General features: G+C 32.2%; 1 protein-coding gene across 5 annotated transcripts in view; it reads right to left on the minus strand.

Moving 5' to 3' along the window:
- The window catches only part of LOC132760496 (intersectin-1-like), a 58,741-nt gene that overhangs the window by 24,900 nt on the left and 11,299 nt on the right, over positions 1 to 22,542 (minus strand). For 4 of the 5 annotated variants that reach the window (XM_060752484.1, XM_060752481.1, XM_060752482.1 and 1 more), the window contains 18 exons: positions 21,842 to 21,953; positions 20,613 to 20,762; positions 19,952 to 20,092; positions 19,165 to 19,252; positions 18,652 to 18,791; positions 17,891 to 18,048; positions 16,928 to 17,145; positions 15,876 to 15,985; positions 14,587 to 14,805; positions 14,072 to 14,218; positions 13,632 to 13,806; positions 13,112 to 13,281; positions 11,800 to 12,627; positions 10,477 to 10,564; positions 9,958 to 10,079; positions 9,586 to 9,714; positions 9,283 to 9,337; positions 8,621 to 8,806 (listed from right to left, as the gene is read on the minus strand). In XM_060752484.1, the coding sequence (XP_060608467.1) occupies positions 8,621 to 8,806; positions 9,283 to 9,337; positions 9,586 to 9,714; positions 9,958 to 10,079; positions 10,477 to 10,564; positions 11,800 to 12,627; positions 13,112 to 13,281; positions 13,632 to 13,806; positions 14,072 to 14,218; positions 14,587 to 14,805; positions 15,876 to 15,985; positions 16,928 to 17,145; positions 17,891 to 18,048; positions 18,652 to 18,791; positions 19,165 to 19,252; positions 19,952 to 20,092; positions 20,613 to 20,762; positions 21,842 to 21,953 (3,236 nt within the window). The remainder of the gene's footprint in view (positions 1 to 8,620; positions 8,807 to 9,282; positions 9,338 to 9,585; positions 9,715 to 9,957; positions 10,080 to 10,476; positions 10,565 to 11,799; positions 12,628 to 13,111; positions 13,282 to 13,631; positions 13,807 to 14,071; positions 14,219 to 14,586; positions 14,806 to 15,875; positions 15,986 to 16,927; positions 17,146 to 17,890; positions 18,049 to 18,651; positions 18,792 to 19,164; positions 19,253 to 19,951; positions 20,093 to 20,612; positions 20,763 to 21,841; positions 21,954 to 22,542) is intronic. The other variant, XM_060752485.1, reaches the window with a different exon arrangement.

The raw sequence follows: 22,542 nt of genomic DNA on the forward strand, positions 1-22,542 counted from the left end.
AGTTTCTGAGAAGATATTTAAAAATATTCATTTTTCAAGTCCATATTTACGTCCTATGACCTACTTTTGCATCAGACTAAATCAATTTATTAACCTTTTGTAGAGGGTCACTTAAGGATCATTCCTGTGCAGTTTGGTCAAAATACACCATGTAGTTAAGCAGAAATTGTTGTTTAAAGAAATTGTGGAATAAAACGGGGGATGTACAGCTTTCTATTCTATAAGCTCACATCTGAGCACTTTGTACTAAGGAAAGTTAAAAACATGGAATTCTAATAATTTTCAAGTCAAATTTTATTCTGACGTAATACATTCATATAATAAATACACAACATATAAAGCTATTGCCTCCCTAACAAATATATGAAGACTAAGATGTATATAACATATACCGTGCATAACAACTAACCAGAACATTGCCGCCATAAAGCTAATGGAAAAGTTGTAAGTATTGAGTATCAATCAACTAGGGAATCAAACAATGAAATATATCTGGAACATTCAAGTCAACAAGAACTAAACACTGAAACAAACGTACAAACATGAAAGTGCTGGGAATAAAACAAACAATGTTTGAGATGTGTACATTTCATTAAATTCAGTATCATATTCATGTATAAAGCCATGGTTATTTGATGAAAATTATTTTGATAAATTAGTAATATGACAGTCGAATATGTTGATTAGGAGCGCAATTGATAGGATTTAATTATCAGCGTGATTTAATGCATATGCTCATACATATGAACAAATCATAGCAATATTTTGTATTGGCCAATCATAAACCAGATAGCAGATGACCATCAAAGAATATTATGACATAATCAATTAAGAAATTACACAATCAGTTTGGAAATTAATATCTACATGGAAAATTGCCAAACGTCATGTAACTAGACAAAAACAGTCATCTCATATTGCCAACATTTTTTTTTTTGCATAGAGTGGGTGGACCAACGCTCGGCGTAAAAATACTGTATTTGATATGACAAATTAAAATCAACGTCAACAAACCTCAAGGTTAAATGTCCATTTTCAAGACCGAAGATATTGTTTTAAATAGCCATTGTGTAAAATTCGCTAATCACATAATGACGTACATGGCGGGAGCTATAGATAGTCCATATAAACTAAGGCGGTTTGCGTGAAATTGTACCATAGCTCGGCTTACAGTACTACATGATGCAGGTTTGTTTTTCGAATAAAATCTTTTTTTTATCTTATGAAGAAAACAGATTGAATAAATTGTAACAACCAAATTAGGTTCATACATTTACAAGTACCCAACTTTGAGTTAAAATTTTACAGCCCCAGAACTCAAGTGTTAAAAGATTATAATAATTTATATGTTGCGGATAACATAAGGTCCTTTGTCTGCTATAAGCATTGCCAGGAGACTTTACCAGCAGTGAACCACACCAGGATAAAATGGTGAAAGATGTAAATAAAAGCATCAGTGACCTAAATCCGAGATAACTTGAAACATTTTCAGATATTCTAAAGAAATATTTTTTATGCCGAGCATTGGTATGTGGGGAGCATTGGTCCAACCACTCTAAAACAGTTTTGTGATGCCAATGGCACAAATCTCTCACTAGAGCACGACAGTGTGTTAAACAAGAAACACAGTATTTTTATCCAAAGATGGTACAAACATAGTATGGTGCACATCAATACATTTATCCGTAAGAAATAATCCAAAGGTCTCTTCATGTAATTATTTCTCCCCTGGTTCATGAAAAGAAGTTGTTCAGTTCTTAGATACAGATGGCTGTCCTAGATTTTACTCTATCAAATAATCAACACAATTTCTGTTAATGCCTCAAAGTCTTGTGAAAACATTAGTATTTTTATTTCACAACAAGGCAAACTTCATGCATAAGCAAAGTTCCATCCATATTGAGGTTGAACAATTAAAAAGTGTAATACATGTACATATATACATGTAATTTTGATAATGATCAACCCTTTGATTCATAGGAAGAAACTGGTACGAGTAAACCCTTTAAAAGAATCATAACCATTAGAATCTAGGTAGAAAAGGACCATCATGAACAAACTTTGATGAGAAACTAAAGACTAGAGACATTCTGAAGTATATCTGCTCATTTGATCCTTAACCTTTTTAACTTGTGATATTAGAATTAATGGAATTTTTAGGAAAGATACAAATCAATGGTTTTCTTAGTGCATAGATTTAAAATATTTACGACTACCCACAAATAAAACTCTTTTTGGCATCTTGTTACCCTGGCACATTGCTCGACTGATATTTGCTACAAAAGCTATATTAAGACAGAAAATTCAATATAACAGTGGTCCTTTATAACCAAAATAAAATTAAAACAGTATTGCTTATAAAATACAACCAAAAAACTTAACACAATCAAAAACAACAGATGTTTGTAAAACAAAAATATCCCCTATGAGAGCCAATCAGCAAGGTAAAATGGTGCTGTTATTAGTTTAACAACCACACCATTTTAATGATGCTTGTTAACCAGATTAAAAAAAAACAACACAAATAAAAACTAAAATTCAGGACAATATTTTAATATATTACGTTTCAGCAGACTTAAGTCTTGTCCAATTATGTGGCAGTTACTGTCACAATGTGATGGCCAATGTGCGCTAATTTTCTGCATGTAAGATTTCAAAAAATAGATGTCAAGAAACCTCACATTCTATTATGTTCGTAACCTATATACTTTTAAAGTAGAAGCAATATTTAGGTTTAAAACTGATCTATTAACTATTAAGTTAAAAGTATCCTACATTCAATAACTGCATGAAGAAGAAAAAAGTAAAATACTATCTTCATAACATTGTAATGAACAGTGTTTCAGAGCCATTAGAAGTAAATGTAGCTAAGATTTAATATAAATCAATCATGTAATGTCAATTTGATATGTATATGGTTACTATCAGAACACTATAAGTGTTCATGTCTCTTAACCTATTGGTACTTAAGTGTTCATGTTTCTTTACCTATTGGTACTTGCATGTTCATGTCTCTTTACCTATCGGTACTTAAGTGTTAATGTCTCTTTACATATTGGTACTTAAGTGTTCATGTCTCTTTACCTATTGGTACTTGAATGTTCATGTCACTTTACCTATTGGTACTTATGTGTTCATGTCTCTTTACCTATTGGTACTTAAGTGTTCATGTCTCTTTACCTATTGGTACTTGAATGTTCATGTCTCTTTACCTATTGGTACTTAAGTGTTCATGTCTCTTTACCTATTGGTACTTAAGTGTTCATGTCTGTTTACCTATTGGTACTTCAATGTTCATGTCTCTTTACCTATTAGTACTTAAGTGTTCATGTCTCTTTACCTATTGGTACTTAAGTGTTCATGTCTCTTTACCTATTGGTACTTGAATGTTCATGTCTCATTACCTATTGGTACTTAAGTGTTCATGTCTCTTTACCTAGAAGTACTTAAGTGTTCATGTCTCTTTACCTATTGGTACTTAAATGTTCATGTCTCTTTACCTAGAAGTACTGAAGTGTTCATTTCTCTTTACTTATTGGTACTTAATTGTTTATGTCTCTTTACCTACAAGTACTTAAGTGTTCATGTCTCTTTACCTATTGGTACTTAAGTGTTCATGTCTCTTTACCTATTGTAAATTGAATGTTCATGTCTCTTTACCTATTGGTACTTAAGTGTTCATGTCTCCTTACCTATTGGTTCTTGAATGTTAATGTCTCTTTACCTAGAAGTACTTAAGTGTTCATGTCTCTTTACCTATTGGTTCTTGAATGTTCATGTCTCTTTACCTACAAGTACTTAAGTGTTCATGTCTCCTTACCTATTGGTTCTTGAATGTTAATGTCTCTTTACCTAGAAGTACTTAAGTGTTCATGTCTCTTTACCTATTGGTTCTTGAATGTTAATGTCTCTTTACCTATTGGTACTTAAGTGTCCATGTCTCTTTACCTATTGGTACTTAAATGTTCATGTCTCTTTACCTATAAGTACTTCAGTTTTCATTTCTCTTTACTTTTTGGTACTCAAACTTAATGAACAAACACGTTTTCTACTGATCGTAGACGGTCGTTTATTCCAATTTTAAGTCTATATTCCAATTTGTATTATTTGGAAAGGAAAGCTTTCTTTAATTTTTAACCAATATATCTATGAAGTTACCAGAATGCCATATATTTTTATAATAACAGTTCAATTGTCCACAAATACATCTTCAAGTACATTTACAACAGAATTTGTAACAATATTTGGAAAAAAAAACTATCTCTATCAGAACAATGTTTTACAGATAAATCTTGAATATCTCAGAGGACAAAGTTCAGATACATTGTATCATATTGGTTATAAAGATCTCGGACAGGTTATATGGCCTCATAGGAATGGTATTATGCTTACATTACCCATGACACTAGGTTTATATAGCAAACTGAACAATTCATACACTACCATATAATATGTCAAAAGTCCTTGCAACAAATTTTTTATACAGCACAATTTCCTTCTTTGCATAAAATAGAAATTAATTCATCAATTTGCATCAGCCATGTTTATAGATAATATAAGTCACAATTGCCCAATGAAAATTGATGTTACAAATGGTCAGTACTGAGTATATATCATTTATATAATGAACTGGAAGACTAAATATCAGACTACAATTGTCATATTCAGCAGAACAATTGAGAACGACAAATGACATGTGTTTAAGACCACTCCAATAAAGACCACCCTGTTAATAGGGACTACTCTTTGACAAACTTTCATTGATAAAAATACAAAGAGTAAACTCTGAATAAAGACCACCTGTCAATAAAGAACATGCATGAGCTCTCCTTCAGTTGGCCTTGATAAAAAGTACAACAGAGTAAACTCTGAATAAAGACCACCTGTCTATAAAGGGCATGCATGATCTCTCCCTTGGTTGGCCTTTAATAATAAAAATACAACAGAGTAAACTCTGAGTAAAGACCACCTGTCAATAAAGAACATGCATGACCTCTCCTTCAGTTGGCCTTGATAAAAAGTACAACAGAGTAAACTCTGAATAAAGACCACCTGTCAATAAAGAACATGCATGACCTCTCCTTCAGTTGGCCTTGATAAAAAGTACAACAGAGTAAACTCTGAATAAAGACCACCTGTCTATAAAGGGCATGCATGATCTCTCCCTTGGTTGGCCTTTAATAATAAAAATACAACAGAGTAAACTCTGAATAAAGACCACCTGTCTATAAAGACATGCGTGATCTATACTTTGGATGGCCTTTATTAATAAAAATACAACAGATTAAACTCTGAATAAATACCACTTGTCTATAAAGGACATGCACGGTCTCTCCTTTTGATGGCCTTTATTCACAGGTTTCACTGTATACATAAGACAAGGTAATATGCTACTGACAGAAAGAAACCTTATTAAAGCTGACAGAGGTGACTGATCTCTTCCTTTTTACTTATCTCCATAAGCAAATAACAATAAAAGAGTAACCTAAGATTAGCGTATTTCATGTTAGCTTCTAGAATGCCTTCAATTTTCAGAATTCCCACAAAGCCAAAAGAGAAATATGTATAGTGCATTAAAGAAAGAAATTAGTACCCAATAACCTCAAGAAATATTCGTTTAAAAATCAATTTAATAAAAAAATAAATAATTAAAAAAAGATTTGAAGTGAAAAGTGAATTCATATGTTGAATTTCATATTTTTAGGTAATAATAAACTAAGCAGGCAAATTTGCATATAAAAATGTATAAGGTTGAAGGTTAAAAATGAACGTTATATAGAAAGGTCAAGGTCAGACTTACCTCTGACCCATTACATATTTGTAAGGTGTTCAGCAGGGTGATTATGGTGTTGGTTTGTACAGGTGTCACTACAGTGTAGTTTAAGGAGTGTATAGGATAATAATTTTCAAATATTGTTTACATATTACATCTTTCTACCAATTGCATATTACCTCGGCTTTTACAAATGTATTAAAAACAAGCCAATAATTTCAGTTATATATCTGCCTCCCTTAAAATCTATTACTTTTTTCAGTGACAGTCAATTTTGAAAATCTAACACCACCTCAAAAAGTAACATTTATCAAATGCCATTGATGAATATATTAGTAAATGAACTCTCATAATTGCGTGTAGCATACATTTAAAATGTGAAATTAACACAATTATAATGCCTCACACTTAACAATGTTTCTTTACTGATAAATGAGATATTGCACAATATTGAATTCTATATCAATAGCTAAAACAGCACACTGAAACACTAATACATCACATGGCTAGAGTTTTAATCTCCTAACACTTATTTGGAATAAAGGTTTTCTCATTCATGTGTAAAAAAAGGGTAACGGCGTTCATGTAATGGGTCAGAGTTCACTTGCTTGACCTTGAACTTCTACTGCCTTTCGTGTCCTGAAAGAAAAAGAGAGCTGTACTTCAATCAAACAGATTTAATCAACCATTTTAGAAAAAGCACATGAGCATGTTAATATGTATCTGTGTAAATAGAGGATATCTGTTTGTTTTGAGTGGATAAGGAATTTATATCTCAACGAGAAACGCAAAAGATTTAAAAAAATATTTTCTCTTTTTCGTTCCTATTACAACAAATTTATGTTCAAAATTTCCTCAAAACAAGGAAATCTCACAAGAAACAAAAAGTTTTCTAAAAACATTTTCAAGAGCGTGAAGGACTATTAGAAATATGCAAACGTTTTTTTTCCCCAAAGAAATTTACATTCCATATTCACTCAAAACAAGCAAATTATCTTTTCATCTTGCACCCTATTGTATTGCTTTTGTATTAAAACTAATCAGTTATTAACACAAAATGACACTTATTTATATGTCATGAAAATGTTTATATGTAAATAATGTTTTGCATTATACTTTTGTATAAGACGAAAAACCAAATTCTATATTTCACTCAGTTTTAAACAGTTTGATATGAAATTTCAAAAATTTCACAGAAATTTCAAAATAAACTAATATCACAAAATATATGTAAAGAAAAGTTTGTAACATTTGATCTATGGCTATCCCTTACAGCTATCCCTGAAAGTGAGAACTGTTTGCCATCAGTAAAGAACCAGGCCAGACTGCAAACCCCTACAACCTGACCCCACTCTAAACTGTTGGCTCACAAATGTCAAGTTTTATCTTTAAATCCCCAAAATTGACCATGAACAGTTCCAAAAATTGAAGCCACATAATTTCATTTTAAGAAAGCAGATTACACTATTATACATTCAAAGCAAGTGGAAATACATGTAGTTCAACACAACAGAATGATATCTTAGCTGAAGATTTATTCATGAAACAATATCAGAAATTTACACTTTGAACTCCAACAGCATTTTGTTCTAACTCATGTTGTTCCAGCAAAGGCATACAAGAAAATATAAACAATTAGCCTGCTGGCGGTAAAATAATCTTCTCAAGCAACCAGTGTAGACCAAAATAAAACAAGCACATCAATACACCTGATCTGTTCATGGTCTACATTGTTATTCATTCACAACAAATTTTGAAATTTTCCCTAAAAGTTATGAATGGTTTTATCAAGACTGAAAGTTCATTTCAGATATTTAGCATGTAAATGGGTTAAACACAACTTTAAAGACAGATACGCACATTTAGCAATATGAAGAGATGTTTTTTTTTACAGCTAAATCTTACATTTATATACAGGTGAAGAATCTAACAAAATGTATCTTTTCATAAAGCATTACACTAGTGTATGTAAGTGTTATAAAGTGAGCCTATGGCAGGCTTTTAAATCAATTTTGGAGGTTTAATTAAGTCCATAATGAAGTGACACCAAGTGATAAATATACATACATCAGACCTTTCATATTTTCTTTAAGTCATGTATCACTTCACTTTTAAATTACTGCTCAAGTAAATAAGTAAGTTATTTAGTGACTAAGTCTGAAATTGTAAGTTAATATTCTTTTTTTGCACTCTTGTATGATACAAATATGTACACAAGCAACATACATTAACCAAACCCTAGTATAAGCAGTTCTCCTTTAAAGTTTTAAAATGCAGCTAGGCATAACTGGGGGAAAAAAGGTATTCTAGTAGTTGAGAAATGTCCCTCACTCTACTTAAATCATTCAAGATGAAATTAACAAAGCTATTTTAACAAAGATTTGGCCTATGAAGTACAAGGGAGAGGATGGGCCAAAACATTGAGACAGAAATAGATTAACCAATATCTAGCGAAAGTAACAAAATCTCTCAACATGCTCAATTCTACTCTGAATATTGAAATAATATCTACACAGAAACTGTTCATAAAGAGATGAAGGTAAGAAGCAAACCAGTTATGATTTGGACCTATGATGATGCAATAATTTCATTGGAATACATTTAATAGTTAATAAGACATAAAGTTGCATGCAAAACCCTTAACCAAAGAGTTATGACAAGGCTGACATCTTTGTAGGAAGGATACCTTAAAGCTTCTTACTTTTTTCAAATATTCTAGGTAGTGACAATAAATCTCCACATACAGTGGAGACATTTCTCCACACAATGTGAGGAAATTACTCCACAATGTAAAGACATTACTGGCATAATGCTGAGATGTACAGTTAAAAAAGAGCTATGACTTACATGACAAAGATTCCGGAGTTGTACTTTGTACATAATTTGATGGAAACATGCCAGTTTGTCCGTTATATTCGCCTTGCCACCAATCTGGGTCGTCTTTTTTTATTACATTTATCACAGCGTCCTTCTGGAATGTCAGTTCATCTGCATGTTGGGATTGGTACGGGTATATGGCTATAACATGATCAACTGTAACAAATACATCCCTCGTTAATAATCCATCAAACTGTACTGCAGCATTTATAAAAACTTAGACACATTTACCAGCTTTAAGCTATGTTGCTCTTACTCGATCTTGATATGTAGAAGAAATGCATTGTTTATCACTTTTATTACAACTAGAAATAAAACAAAAGCTATTGCAGGTCACTGTGAGCTAGACTATTTCTGTACATTGTAAACAGTTGTTGATGAAGTAAAAACAGAGGCATTTGATAGCATATAAGACAAAAGGCTATTTAAAGACTTATGTTGTTTTTACTTCAAAAATGCAACAAAGACCAACAATAAGAATAAGTTTTAAAATTCTTTCCTATTAATTTACACTAAGTATATTGTTAGCAAGTGTAATCAAACAATATTACACTTATTGATGTATAATATTGTTCATGTTTATATCTCCACAACAGGTTATTGAATAGAATCTTAACAAACAATATATTTACCATAGGTTTGAGAGGTTGGCTGCGCTGTAGTGCTTATTTGTGGAGCAGGGCTCACCTGATGATACAAACACAAACAAACATTGTACATGGGAGATATAAATTTGTGAGTTTATAATATTACATAGAAAAGGAAATAGAAATGTACACACATTAATTTACAAGATCTGTAACCATTTAATTGAATAATACCTTGAAAAGTGACAGCTTAATCCCAAAATATTCAGTACAATATAGATAAGTATTTGAGTTGACTCAATTTTATTTTTTGACAATTAAAATTTATAATAAAAACTAAAGACTTACTGATGTTGTAATTGGAGAAGATTTCCCACCACCAGCCAGAGTGTTATCTGGAGTGGATCTAGCACTGCCACCTAGTAACTTCACATAATTAGCTGGAAACCAGCCAATCTTTCTCTTTTGGCCTCGGGCCTACAAATGAATACACAAATTAGTGGGAGGTAGTGAGGAAACTTAGTCTTGAAATGAATAAGTGGAGTCATGGTAATAACTGACTGGTACATAATAACATTCTGTCTTCCAACATACTGTTTAAAAAAAAAAAAAATATACATTAATGTTAACTTGACTAGTCAGAAATTTTGAATAAACTGTAAAAAGAAAGCATTCTTTTCAATATCTTAATATAAGTGAAAATGACAAACAATGGCATACTTGTAATTCTCCTTCCCACCAACCACTAGGACTTTTCTTTCGTACTTGTATCAGTTGACCAGGATGTAACGACAACTGTTCCTCTCCAGTGGCAGTGTAGGCCGCAATAACTGTTGCTATTTCTTGAATTAATATATGACAAAACTCATGTGAAGTTTGTATATTCATTTGGTTTATTTTAAGATGATTATAAAAATATTAGTCCTATCTTGACTGGTAATCCTTTCCTTTATAACTAACCAGCAATTATTAACTTCTTTGCAAGGACAGTCTACTAACTCCACATTCTTTTAACCGGAACTACACAGTTTTTTAACCAGAGGCTCACCTTTATTGAGCTTAGCAGACGGTAAAGAAAGTGCATTAATAACCTTGAGAATTTGTGACTATGACATCATTCACTTACACAAACTGAAAATCTTACTCTTACTGCAACATATTACCAAACCATTACAACAGAAGTTCACCAAATGATTTTTTTCCCCTCTTAAGATAATTATCATAAAAGCAGGAACATACCTGGCTTTTTTAAAGTGCCTGTTAGAGAGCCACTTGCTGCTGCTGGTGTTGTTATAGTTGGTGTGGTACTACTTGGAGGTGATTTTATCTGAAACATTAACCCAGCATGATAAGTATGTATTGATATTGAAATAATTACAAACTTGGTAAATTTCGACAAGATTTCTATCACAACAAAAAGAAATAGTGATTTTAAGTTAATAAATAGAATAACATGCATTGCTAAACAATTTTCTATCCAAGGTTATATCCAAGGTTAAGAAACTACTAGTATTATTTTACGTATTTATTACATCACCCATCCCCAAAAGAGAAAGGTAATTGTATTTAGCCCTTAACCTGCTGAATTTCTGTACACAGACAGTCAGTCAGTCTTCCATTTTTGAAATAATCCTGTATCAATCTTGCAGAATTTCATGATGAAAATAGGAAGTTGGTTAGCCAACAGTATAGAGCCTGGCAGGACTACACAGAAGTGCAGGCTGGCTTGCCTCTATACTGTTGGCAAAGACTAATCACTGTTGGTTCCAGAAGGTTAAGGGTTAAAAACCAAACTGTATTTTATGAATTCAAAGTTTCCGGATTTAAGCAGAATCATGTTTACTTTTTATTATGGCACCGAATGAAACATCTATTTAGTATTTACCTATTTTATAAATATTTGTTTCTATGGGAATAAATAAAAGTACAAATACATAGTATCAAATTATTGTTGGATCCCACTTCATCTATTTTTGCTTATATGAAAATTATTTGCACAAGTTGACAAATAAAATCAAATCAACTTAAATTAAATTTAAAATACATTAATTATTATAATTAAAACATGAAGAGTATTTAATTTTGTACACAAAGCTTGAACACTTTTTGTCATTTACTAAATATTTATCTTTTATGCACAATTTATTAACATAGTACTTTTTGACACAAGTGTACAAAATTATTTGCATTTGTTTGTAAACAGGGAAGTGTAATTGAGGTAGCCATTAAAGCTGATAAAACATCAGGAATTAGGGTTATAGGGTTATGATTTTCACAAAATGTTTGAAGTTTGATATTTATTGGATGTGTACATGTATCAGATGTCATTTTCTAATGATGAAGACTTGTGTTGACTTGAATCTTAATGAATACAAATAATTGAAACAAAAAACTATATTCTAACAGTGTAAATGGCTGTGGTTATGGTTGTGCAAATAATGGTGTAGAGAGAAAGGATCATGATGATGTACGCTACAGGGAGACGAGGGGGGCAGGAATTCTATACTTCAGATATGTGTAAGTTCAAGGACTCTCGGGGATATCAATCAAAAATGTCCTCACATCAATTTTGTTAGTTGTATCATTGTTATTCCCAAAGCTCTCACAAGATTTGTCGTCAAGATTTAGTTTATTTTCACTATCATTTTCAGCCTCTGATTGTTTCTCAGAGATTGGAAACAATCCAAGGTTAGATAACTCTTTACCTTGAGGACTGGGACTGGCAAGGGAGTCTTTAACTCCAAATGACAAGGTTAAAGATTCTGTTGTTGGTGAGGTGACATTTTGAAAATTAGTGACATCAGAACCAATTTCTCCAAAAGCCTGTAAATTGAACAAGGACTCTGAAGTTTGGCTCGATATACCCACAGAACTTGTAGTGACCTGGGCACTAATCAGTGATCCAAGGTCAGTTTGAGTCAGTGAAGTATCAGCATCTCTTTCCATGGACTCTAACCAATCATTAGAAGGGGCGGGTAATGATGAAGATTCATTTGTGGGATCAGCATCTAAAAACGCAGCATATGGATCACTAGAAGTGGAGGTCAAATTCTGACCTAATGCATTATTCTGACCTGATTGATCACTTAATGTCAGTGTTGATAAATCACTAACAGAGACAAATGGGTCTTTATTTAACACTTTATCTGTGAAACCCATGTCATCTTGACCTAAACCAGAAAATGGGTCCTCGGTAAAAGCTACTGCTCCATCTGAACTCCCTAAATTTTGAAATGGATCCTCGGAAAAATCATTGCCAAGACCAAATTTCACATCATTTCCTAAACTAGGTGATGTATTAACATGATCACTAGAAAATGGGTCATTTTGTGCTTCCACATTACTTTGACTTGACAGGGGCTGGGACTTGTTAGATGTTAGTCCAAATGGCTACAAATAAAATATATCATAATAGAGTGAGACATTAAGAAAAATAATAAAACTAAATATAAAATTCTGCTTTACAACAAACAAATATGTGTTTGCATTAACCAAACTTGAAATATATTTATAAACACAGATTATTTAGTGCTCAATAAATATATAGTGACAAGAAATACCGTTCACTGATAAAAACAAATAAATTGTTTTACATAGTATCGAGCCGCTACTCCGCATTCCTGTGATCATCACTATGCGCAATCCTTGGGCATTGTTCTGGATCCATGCCGGATTTTGGGTAATCGACTTTCTCTAACTAGCATTTAGCGTTGGTTAGCTGTACATCAGTATGGATCCTCGATTCAGATATGTGCTCGGGATGTGGACAGATATTCTGAGTATACCATGCATGATGGTCGCAAACCATTATAATTAGATTTGTCTCATGAAGCGCTCAGAAATATTATCAATTTCCATAAAACATGACACATACCTGTACTTCATGAGGTTTGACATAGTTAGCGGGGAAAATTCCGGTCCTGTCCCCTATACTTCCTGTCCACCAATCGCCATCTTTCTTTGTTACTAGAATTATCTCCCCTACATTGAATGTTAAATCTCCAGGCTCAGATGACTGGTATGAGTACACACCTATACATGTATCTGTTATATAGAAAACAGAGACAAAGAATCAAAAACAGACTGCAAGCCATGTCACAATGAAGTAAAATCTAGTTAACCTAATTTCAGCAATACAGAAAGTGATGATCTAGAGGTTTGGGTAATTGAGTATTGAGTAATAATGTGCTAGATCAGTGTTGTATTTCAAGCCTCTATATTATAGTCAGTTTACTTTTAGTACATTGTTATTGAAATTCATTAAACTATTAAATGTTCCATATTTAAAACAGGATAATTACATATGTAAAGTAATAAGGCAGATAGTTTAATCTCGTACATAAAACATACATTTAAAAATATCACAACAATAAAAGAATGTTATATACACGTACCTCCAGCAGGTTTCTCCATGGCTGGTGAAGCTCGAGCACTACCAGACAGCGAGCTGGAAGGTGTTCCAGAAGTCACTAACGTCGAAACAGGAGAATCTGACTTGATCCCGGTCAAAATGTTTGTTGGTGTAGGTCCACTCATCAATCTAACATAGGACTTTGGGAACCAGCCGGTCTGTTAATATATGACAGGATTATGACAATCTTCTATCTCCGTTCAGACTAAAACTGATCTTACTTAATTCAAACCCCTATACATCACAATGGACAGTTCCAAAATTTCTTGCCTATGGTGCCAACATATATTCAGACTAGTCTGCTTTAAAAACCTCTTTAATTTTAACTGCTGAACTAAAATAAGCATTGAAACTTCTCTAAATTTTAATGGAAAATTAAAAAATTTTAGGGGACATACGATGGTTAATTGTACAAATACTTACCTTGCCGCCAACTTCTCCTGACCACCACATATCCTGCTGTTCCTTTACTAGTATTATATCTCCTTTATTAAATGTTAGGTGATTTTCTTTCTTTGCTTTCCATGGATACAAGGCTTGAGCCTGCAGACCTTCTGGTGCTGTTTGACCCTAATAATTGTGTAATTTCAATAAATCTTTGTGAACTTTAAAAGAAGATCCGACTAATTTCTTCAAAAAAAAGCCGTATGGTCAATGTGAATTTACTTCCCTTTAGTAAATGTCAGTCGATAGCTGAAGAAATCAAAATAAATTCATTTAGTGATATTAATGCCACACAACTTATTAGAAAAGCTACACATTTTAATTAAAAACAAATATAGCTAATCTCTTTAAAATTGTCTGGAATTTCACGTCAAGTATAAAATTTAGATTCAAAGATATTATTCCATATAGGAGAAACTAAACTTATCAAGATGAATAATATAATTGAATCTAGTATTGATATTGGGAAATTTTTTAAGAAGGAAAACACTCACTTGACCAGGTGTTGGTGAAACAGCTGGCATTTTGCCAGGAACAGAAATAAATGAGGAGTCTTCTGATGTACTGATACCCGATGTAGCATCACTAGACTGGAACACAGATTGACTAGATTCTTCTACTTTTTCTACATACGCTTCTGGGAACCAGCCACATTTGCCATTCATCTCTCCGCCTCTCCATCCAGGCTCCGCCCCAGTCTGGTCGTCAAAGACCTACATGTACAATATTAATAATCACAAATATAAGTTATCATGTGACATGACACTCTTTCCAATAATAGGTGAATATTAAAAAGAAGTATTAGCTGAAATACCTCAAGGATCCCCCCCGGCATTATTTCAGGCACAAGCGGACTCTAGAGTAGAACTAACAACTGATGTGCGCTATTTGGATTTTTTTTCATCACATAAAACAATCCAAAGTCCCTCATGGAAATTCAACAGGCAGCAGGGAGAGGCATGTGATTTAAAATCAACAACCTTAACCACCCAGCCATTGAGGCCGTTACACTATATTTAAATATAGTAAAACTATTTAACATTCAAAACATTTTGTTTTGGTTGCTTTGCTTTTCAAAAGTTAGTATAATATAAAGATGTTTTTAAAATTGAAACCATAAAACAATGATGACCTATAATTCATCAGTGATTTAAACATCAGCATGTCATTCACATAAAAACAATCAAATCACTCAAGCTATGCTCTTGTGAATTTCATTTTTTTTCTAAAGTGAACTACCAATATATCTTAATAACTGTTAACTATAGGTAAATAGGGAATAAAATACAGGTGTACTTTTCTGATTACATTTATCCCTCATGATGATCAATGGTAGTTGTATTCTTTTATGTCCAAACAGGAGATACATTTTGAAACATAGATGCCAGAATTATGAACTCTATCATATGTTAATATATGGAACAAACAATTTGTAAAATTGGAATAAATAGCAATATTAAATACATTCAGTAATATAAAACAGAGAGAGAAGATAATAAAAACAAACTTGAATATTTAACTCTGGACAAGATAATGTGGATGCTGGGGTGAGGACAGCTCCATTTATTATGTTTATTTATCCGCCTAATGATATCCATAGGCATTCTGTGCATATAACAATCTATGCTGCGAATGAAATGGAAATGTAAGGTTATTTTTAAATCATTCAAGGACTCAATATACCACCTAGCAACCAACTTCTTTTCAATAACGAGTATTATCATTATTATCTCTATTTTAATATCTCCATAGCTGAAGGTCATAAATCAGGACATGGACTTACCATAACGGTATCTCCGGGAGTAAGAGATAATTCATCTGGATTTCTGGCATCAAACTGATAAACTGCTTTAAATATCTGTTTTGATCCAGATAACTTGAAATTCTGTTGATCTAAACAATTATAAAATAAATAAAATAATAATCACAATACAATTTAAAATCAAAATTTCTCATTTATATTAATAATTTATAAATAACTTCCTGGATTTCATATTAATGTGAACAAAAAACAAGAGCTGTCGGTAGGACAGCAACGCTCGACTATTCTTAGTGCTTGATAGTAAAAAAAGCCTTGATTAAAAGGTAAAATTTTCTCAGTAAAGAAAAAGGCAAAATTTTTCTTTAAATCCATATTACAGTTATAGGCATTGAAGAGAGTCCTATTATGCTCTCAAAGAAGAGTATAAAATTTCAACATGTTTCAAAGCCTTATGTCAATGAACTTTGAAAATATTTGAGGTATTACAAAAACTTTAACGTAAATTCTAAGTCGAAAAAGGGGCATAATTCTGTCAAAATGCTTGATAGAGTTACCTTCTCCTGTCTACAGGTTGGGGTCATGATGGTGAACAAGTGTGCAAAGTTTCAAAGCCATTTGTCAATGGACTTTGAAAATATTTAAGGTATTACAAAAACTTTAACATAAGTGGTTACGCCGACGCTCAGGTGACTACAATAGCTCTACTTATTCTTATCGAATAGTCGAGCTAAAAATTGTAACATATCTAAACATTTCTTTTACTTTCCTTTTATTGTACACATGTCAACAATACAACACAATAGATCTAAAAGCAACTACTTAACCAATTAACATAAAGCATCACTAGGTGACAGTATTGACAACTGCATTTATTAAAGGGACATCACTGTTTTTTTTTTCAAAATGATGGGACTGGAAATAATTTTTCTGAGATTAATCCTCCATTTGATGTAGGTCTAGACCATTAAATCGCATGCAACATTTCAGATCATTCTCTCAATCTGTTTTTTTTTAGAATAATTATTGTAATTGTAACAATGACCCAAAATAATATCAGCTATAAATAGTCTAACCATTATTTGTTGTAGAATTAGAAGTTTGACTAGAAAATTCTGCACTCCAACCAGCAGATATCCCATCATCTGATGACTTATTATCAAATACAGATGCCCAGTTATCATTACTGCTAGCTGTCGTCTTTGTATCGCCACCAAAATTGAACCAATTATCACCACCCGAGTTCAATGGTTTTGTCATGTCAGGAACTGCAGTCTTCTTTTCTGATTCTTCTCTATAACAATGTATCAATGTAAAATAAGTTAATATTTCTTTTAAATCTAGATTTCATCAAAAACAATGGCATTTGACATCATGATTTTCTGGTTAACAATGATTATTTCTGTAATTATAGATACTTTAAACATGAATATAGTTAAATTTGATGACTGCCCATATTTACAATACAATGTATGAATATTTGAAATACGAATAAAGATCCATTGTTTCTTTTTAAATGGAATGTAACATGACCTTGAAACCAAATCCTCACCAGAGTCTTGATTTACCAACATATGGGGTTAGGTTTTCAGTCATTTTGACATTGTAGAGGCCTTGTAGCAACATTCCAATAAAGGTGCCCCCCCATGCATTTATTTTTAGCACAGTAGAACTATGACCCTTCTGTAAACTAGTGGGAAAGCTTCCCTACACGAAAGAATCTGAAGTATACGGTGAAACCGACGGACAAGGTCAATTAACAGTCAAGGTCATATCAAAATAATTCAACATGTTGGTTTTGTCATATGTGTACTTTTGTCTAAGTCTGAATCAAATCCGAAAATAAAGTAACAAAATTTCGACAATTAAATCAAATTTTCATAATTTGACCTTGACAGTCAAGGTCAAAATTGAAGATTAAGGCCATATTTGAATTATTCCACATCTCTGTTAGTCATAAGGGTTTTTTTTGTCCAAGAAAAAAAAAAGATGAGAAACAGCCAATAATTAGCCAATAACCAATCTTTTACAATTTATACCTTAGTCTTTGTGCCTCTAATTCTTTTCTCACTGCATCATGTTTATCCTTCTCTTTCTTCTGTCTATCTTCTTCTTGTTTGACTCTTTCACTCTCTTTATGACTCTTCTCTGCTTTACTAATATCATTTTGTAACTGGCTTAGAGTCTTATTTAATTCCTGGCAAAGAAATAATGACAGAACATTATGGCCATTTCTGTTGAATAGACTACTCCATTTATCAATTGTCGATACATCACTGTAGAGATTACATGGTGACTTTCCTGCTTTAAAGGAGAAGGAAGACAGTGTGTGCTCTTTATTACTCGATATCAAGTACAAAAAGGGCACGGGTTTGAATCTAAACTTCTGTAAGCTGCCATTTTAAATTTCCCTTACATGAAAAAAATAAAAAGTTCTGATGGGAAATTAAAACCCAAAACACATTTGAGGATGAGGAACAATAAAAATCTGTTTTGTTGTTTGGTTTGGATTTTAAAACACACCCGAAAGAACGTTCATAAGGGGACTTCCATTTAAATGGGAGAAAGACATCCCAAAGCCCCCTTAAACGTGTACTATTTTTTAGGAATGAGCAGGAAACTTAGTAGAACTACCGACCTTCCTTAAGTTAACTAGATAGCTTCCTCACAAGGAAGCATCCAAAGTCTCTGAAGGAATTGGATCCCACCGCAGTGAGAGGGAAGATATTTGAAGATTGGCAACCTTAAACAATCTGCCAAATACAATATACAATAAGTCAATAGAAAAAACAGTACTTACAGATAACTGTGTATTTTGAGCATCTATTTCAGCTAATCTTATTCCTGTGTCTTTCTCTACTTGTTCAATATCTTTTTTCAACTTTTGTACTGACATTTTCTTTAATTCTACACTGTGCATCATGGTCCTGTGTGTTTCAGCTGAAATATATAAAAAATGTACTTACAGCATTATTATTCTTATTTATTCTTAAACTGCTGAAACTGAGTGTTCAGTCATTGATACCAGTTCAGAGCCGGGCCAGTCCATACATCCATGCACTCTGATGGTTCCTGGCCAAGCTCTTAACTAAAAGTAGCTCAATTTTAATATTTTGATAAACTGTTCCAGATTCAAAGATGAGCAAATCTTATACACAAATTCAGCAGGTCAGTAGTTAATTCTTCAAATGCTAGCCACAATGATAATTTGTCTACACAATAAACCTAATGAATATAGACTTTCAAACTAATTTACTAAATGATTTGAACAATAAACCTTTAAAGGGAAACATTGTAAAATAGGATAACTTACACATAGGGTTAGCCTGTACTGTAGTCTGTACTCTCAAATCAAGTGTTTGTCTCTCTGACTGTAATTGTGCCAGTCTCTGGTTTACCTCCTGTATAAAATTACATTTGTACATTATGATATAACATATACACTATACTAGATCCTGTACTTAAATACATTCATTATCACATAATATATACACTATACTGGATCCTGTACAACAATACATACATTATTACATAACATATAGACTATACTGGATATTATATCAAATGATTAAGACATTATTTATATTGTTTTGCAACACAATATTGCTAATATGGTGTTGAAATAGGAAAGATGATTTTGGCTAACCTTGGGTGTTTTTTGTTTTGTTTGGTTTGGTTTTACAACAACACATTATAGGTCTGTTACGTCATATGGCACGTAATCAGGAAAGATGATTTTGGCTATAAACGGTGGTTGTGATTCTGATGCCACAACCATTGAAGACATTTCCACAGTCACATGGGGGTAATGAAGACATCTTGTTTTTTTTTATTTTTCTTTGATTAAGTTTTTCACAAGGGCAATGGACAACCTGCAGGCAACAATAAGCTTGCTTTTTTTTTTGAAAAAAGCTTTAATTTATTAAATACCCGTTCATCAATTTCTAACAAAAGATTGGAACGAAAAAGTCCATACAAATTTGGTGACTCAAATCTCTTTAAGAAGATCATACATTCTCTTAAGGCCTGGTTAGCACTTGATTTCAACAATAATGATCTTTCAGTTGTTGTTTTGTTTTTCTTCTTTGTCTATCACTTACTTGTATCTCACCCTGTAGTCTATCTATATCATTATTTTTCAGGTCTCTCGTACTTCTCATGGCTTCAATATGGGCAGTAAAATCAGTTACCCCATTCTTTACCTGTGATATCTTTGTGCTGATTTCTGTCTTTTTACCTTGCTAAAATAAATACAAAAGAGCAACCAATGTTTAAATAGTATAGCATTCAGCATAGCTAACATAAATGTTGATGTCAAAAAACAAATAAAAAATCTAAATGTTACATTTTTCAGCATCTCAAATATAAATTTTGGTACAAGAAATAGCAAAAGCTAAATGGTAAAATTGCTAAAAAAAATATTTCTTTTATCAATCTCAAAGGAAAAATAAGTAAACTTTGATTAAAACTTTCAAAAATTTCTATCACTTTAAAGTCTTAAAAGTCAAATTGGATTGCAAAGCATGTGACTTATCTTTCATATACATGTGTTTTTAGATGTAATGTAATTTTCCAGAACCAGTACAAATGCTTGAAATACAGTCTGGTATGCGAGAGACTCGGTGCAAAAATGTTGTATCTCCTTCTTTATGTCATATGAGTTACAGCAATATGTTGCACAAAGCCCTCGATGTGTAGTTTCAATCAAGTTTCACATTTCCAATGGAAAAATAAATATATATACACAATGTATTAACTTACTAGTGACTCCAGCTCACAATTGAGATTACTAGATCTTGATTTAAGGGCCATCAATTGCTCATATTCTCTTCCTTTCTCTGCCATCAATTGTTCTTTTCTCTGTCTTTCCCATTCCATCTGTCTCTGCCTCTCAAGTTCTCTCCTAGCAGTCTGTATATACAAAACATAAAGTCTGTATTTATAACATTTCAAATGAGCATTCTCTGTTTCTTGAGCTTATACATTGTATTTATCTAAGCTTTGTTGTGAAACAAATTCTTGCAACTTGTATTAACCACTGCTTATGAGTAATCATATATCAATAGACGGCCGTGTTAATAGGAAATAATTTTTTGGTGGCAGAATAACAAGAAATAACATTTTGGATGTTTGATTTTATGCCTCCAGTTGAGCAAAAAAAATTCAAGAGAATCAACCTGGAGAAAAATGTAATAAAAAGTTAAGAAAAGTAAAAATATTCACAATGCTAGTAATGAGTTGCATATTATATGCTATGAATGACTGACTTTGCAGGATTTATCTCCATATTTCTACTGCAGGACACAGTGAGGGCTATTTTTTAAATATTTTGACATTTATTTGGTTATTTACATGGAATGCAAGTGTTGTTTACAATGTGTAAAATACTCTCTTTGTTCCCCTGAGAATATTTTACATTTTGCATAAAAATGCATTTTCAAAATTTTCATGAAAATTAGCATTAATTTCGAGGTATGATGCTTTAAAGTAGCTGTAATTGATTCAGTACAAAGCATATTGATGATACATCAATATCTGATGACAAATATCTGCGATACACCCATATAACAATAAATACTTCTAGTTTCTGGTATATAATTCACTTTCATACAAGTTTCAATGATTATAGTAAAATACACGTTCTGTTCATACAAATATGTTGTGTACTGTTTATAAATATCCTTTGCATGATTTTTTTCTGAGCATTTTTTGTCATCACTGCTATGAAATTTGTCCATTTATGTAACAACAGCTTAGTGTTAGACATGGCCACCTGCTTAAGAATACTTTTTGGGTGAATTTTCATACTAAACAGACATTTAAATAAATAAGCAAAGTTTTCGATATTTTCAAATGTGTATCAATTATGGATCGGCAGAAAAATATCAACGATACATCGATATCGTCTATATCGATGACAGCTGTACTTAAAAGGAACTATTATTTAAGATAAAGATTAGAAATGGCTATTATTATATGAAGTAAAGAACCTCTCTCTGCTCCATCATTTTCTGTCTTTGTTCTTCTCTCTGTCTCTCTATTTCACGTTGTTTCTCCAACTGTCTTTCTAACTCTTGCTGCTTCTTTCTTTCTTGTTCTTGTCTATAAAAAAACAACAACATAACTTTAAGATCATCACAATTCCTGAACATTAAATCCTTAATCTATCAAATGGGCTAGCCCAAGTTCTATTTTTTGGAACTGTCCATTATCAATTTTGGGGATATAAGAATAAAAATTTTAAGTTGGTCAACCAACAGTATAGAGCCTAGTCACAATGCAAATATGTGCAGGCTGGCCTGGTTCTATACTGGTGGCAAAGGCTAATCATTTCTGGTTCCAGCAGTGTACAGAATAAGGGTCAAGTTTATTTTTTCTTTCATGTTATTATCTAAAACTTTTTTTTCAGGTGTGTTCTGCATGAACATCATTAAATGATTTAGGATAACTTTATGGCATTCTGGCAAAAAAATGCTAAACAACACATGTATAAAACAATGTAACAAGGAAACATGATTCTGTTAAAATTAGCAAATTCCAATTTTTTCAATATCTTTTAAGGTAAATATTTTTTTTAGAGTTCTAGGGTTCTTGATTAAAAAAAATAAATAAAATACCAAGTACTATTTACAAGATTTAAAAGTAAAAAAATACTGAGTAATATTTACAAGATTTAAAAGTAAAAAAACAA

Source organism: Ruditapes philippinarum, unplaced genomic scaffold, assembly GCF_026571515.1.
Source record: "Ruditapes philippinarum isolate M1 unplaced genomic scaffold, ASM2657151v2 ctg250_1_1_1_1, whole genome shotgun sequence".
In the NCBI taxonomy this organism is placed as follows: Eukaryota; Metazoa; Mollusca; class Bivalvia; order Venerida; family Veneridae; genus Ruditapes; species Ruditapes philippinarum.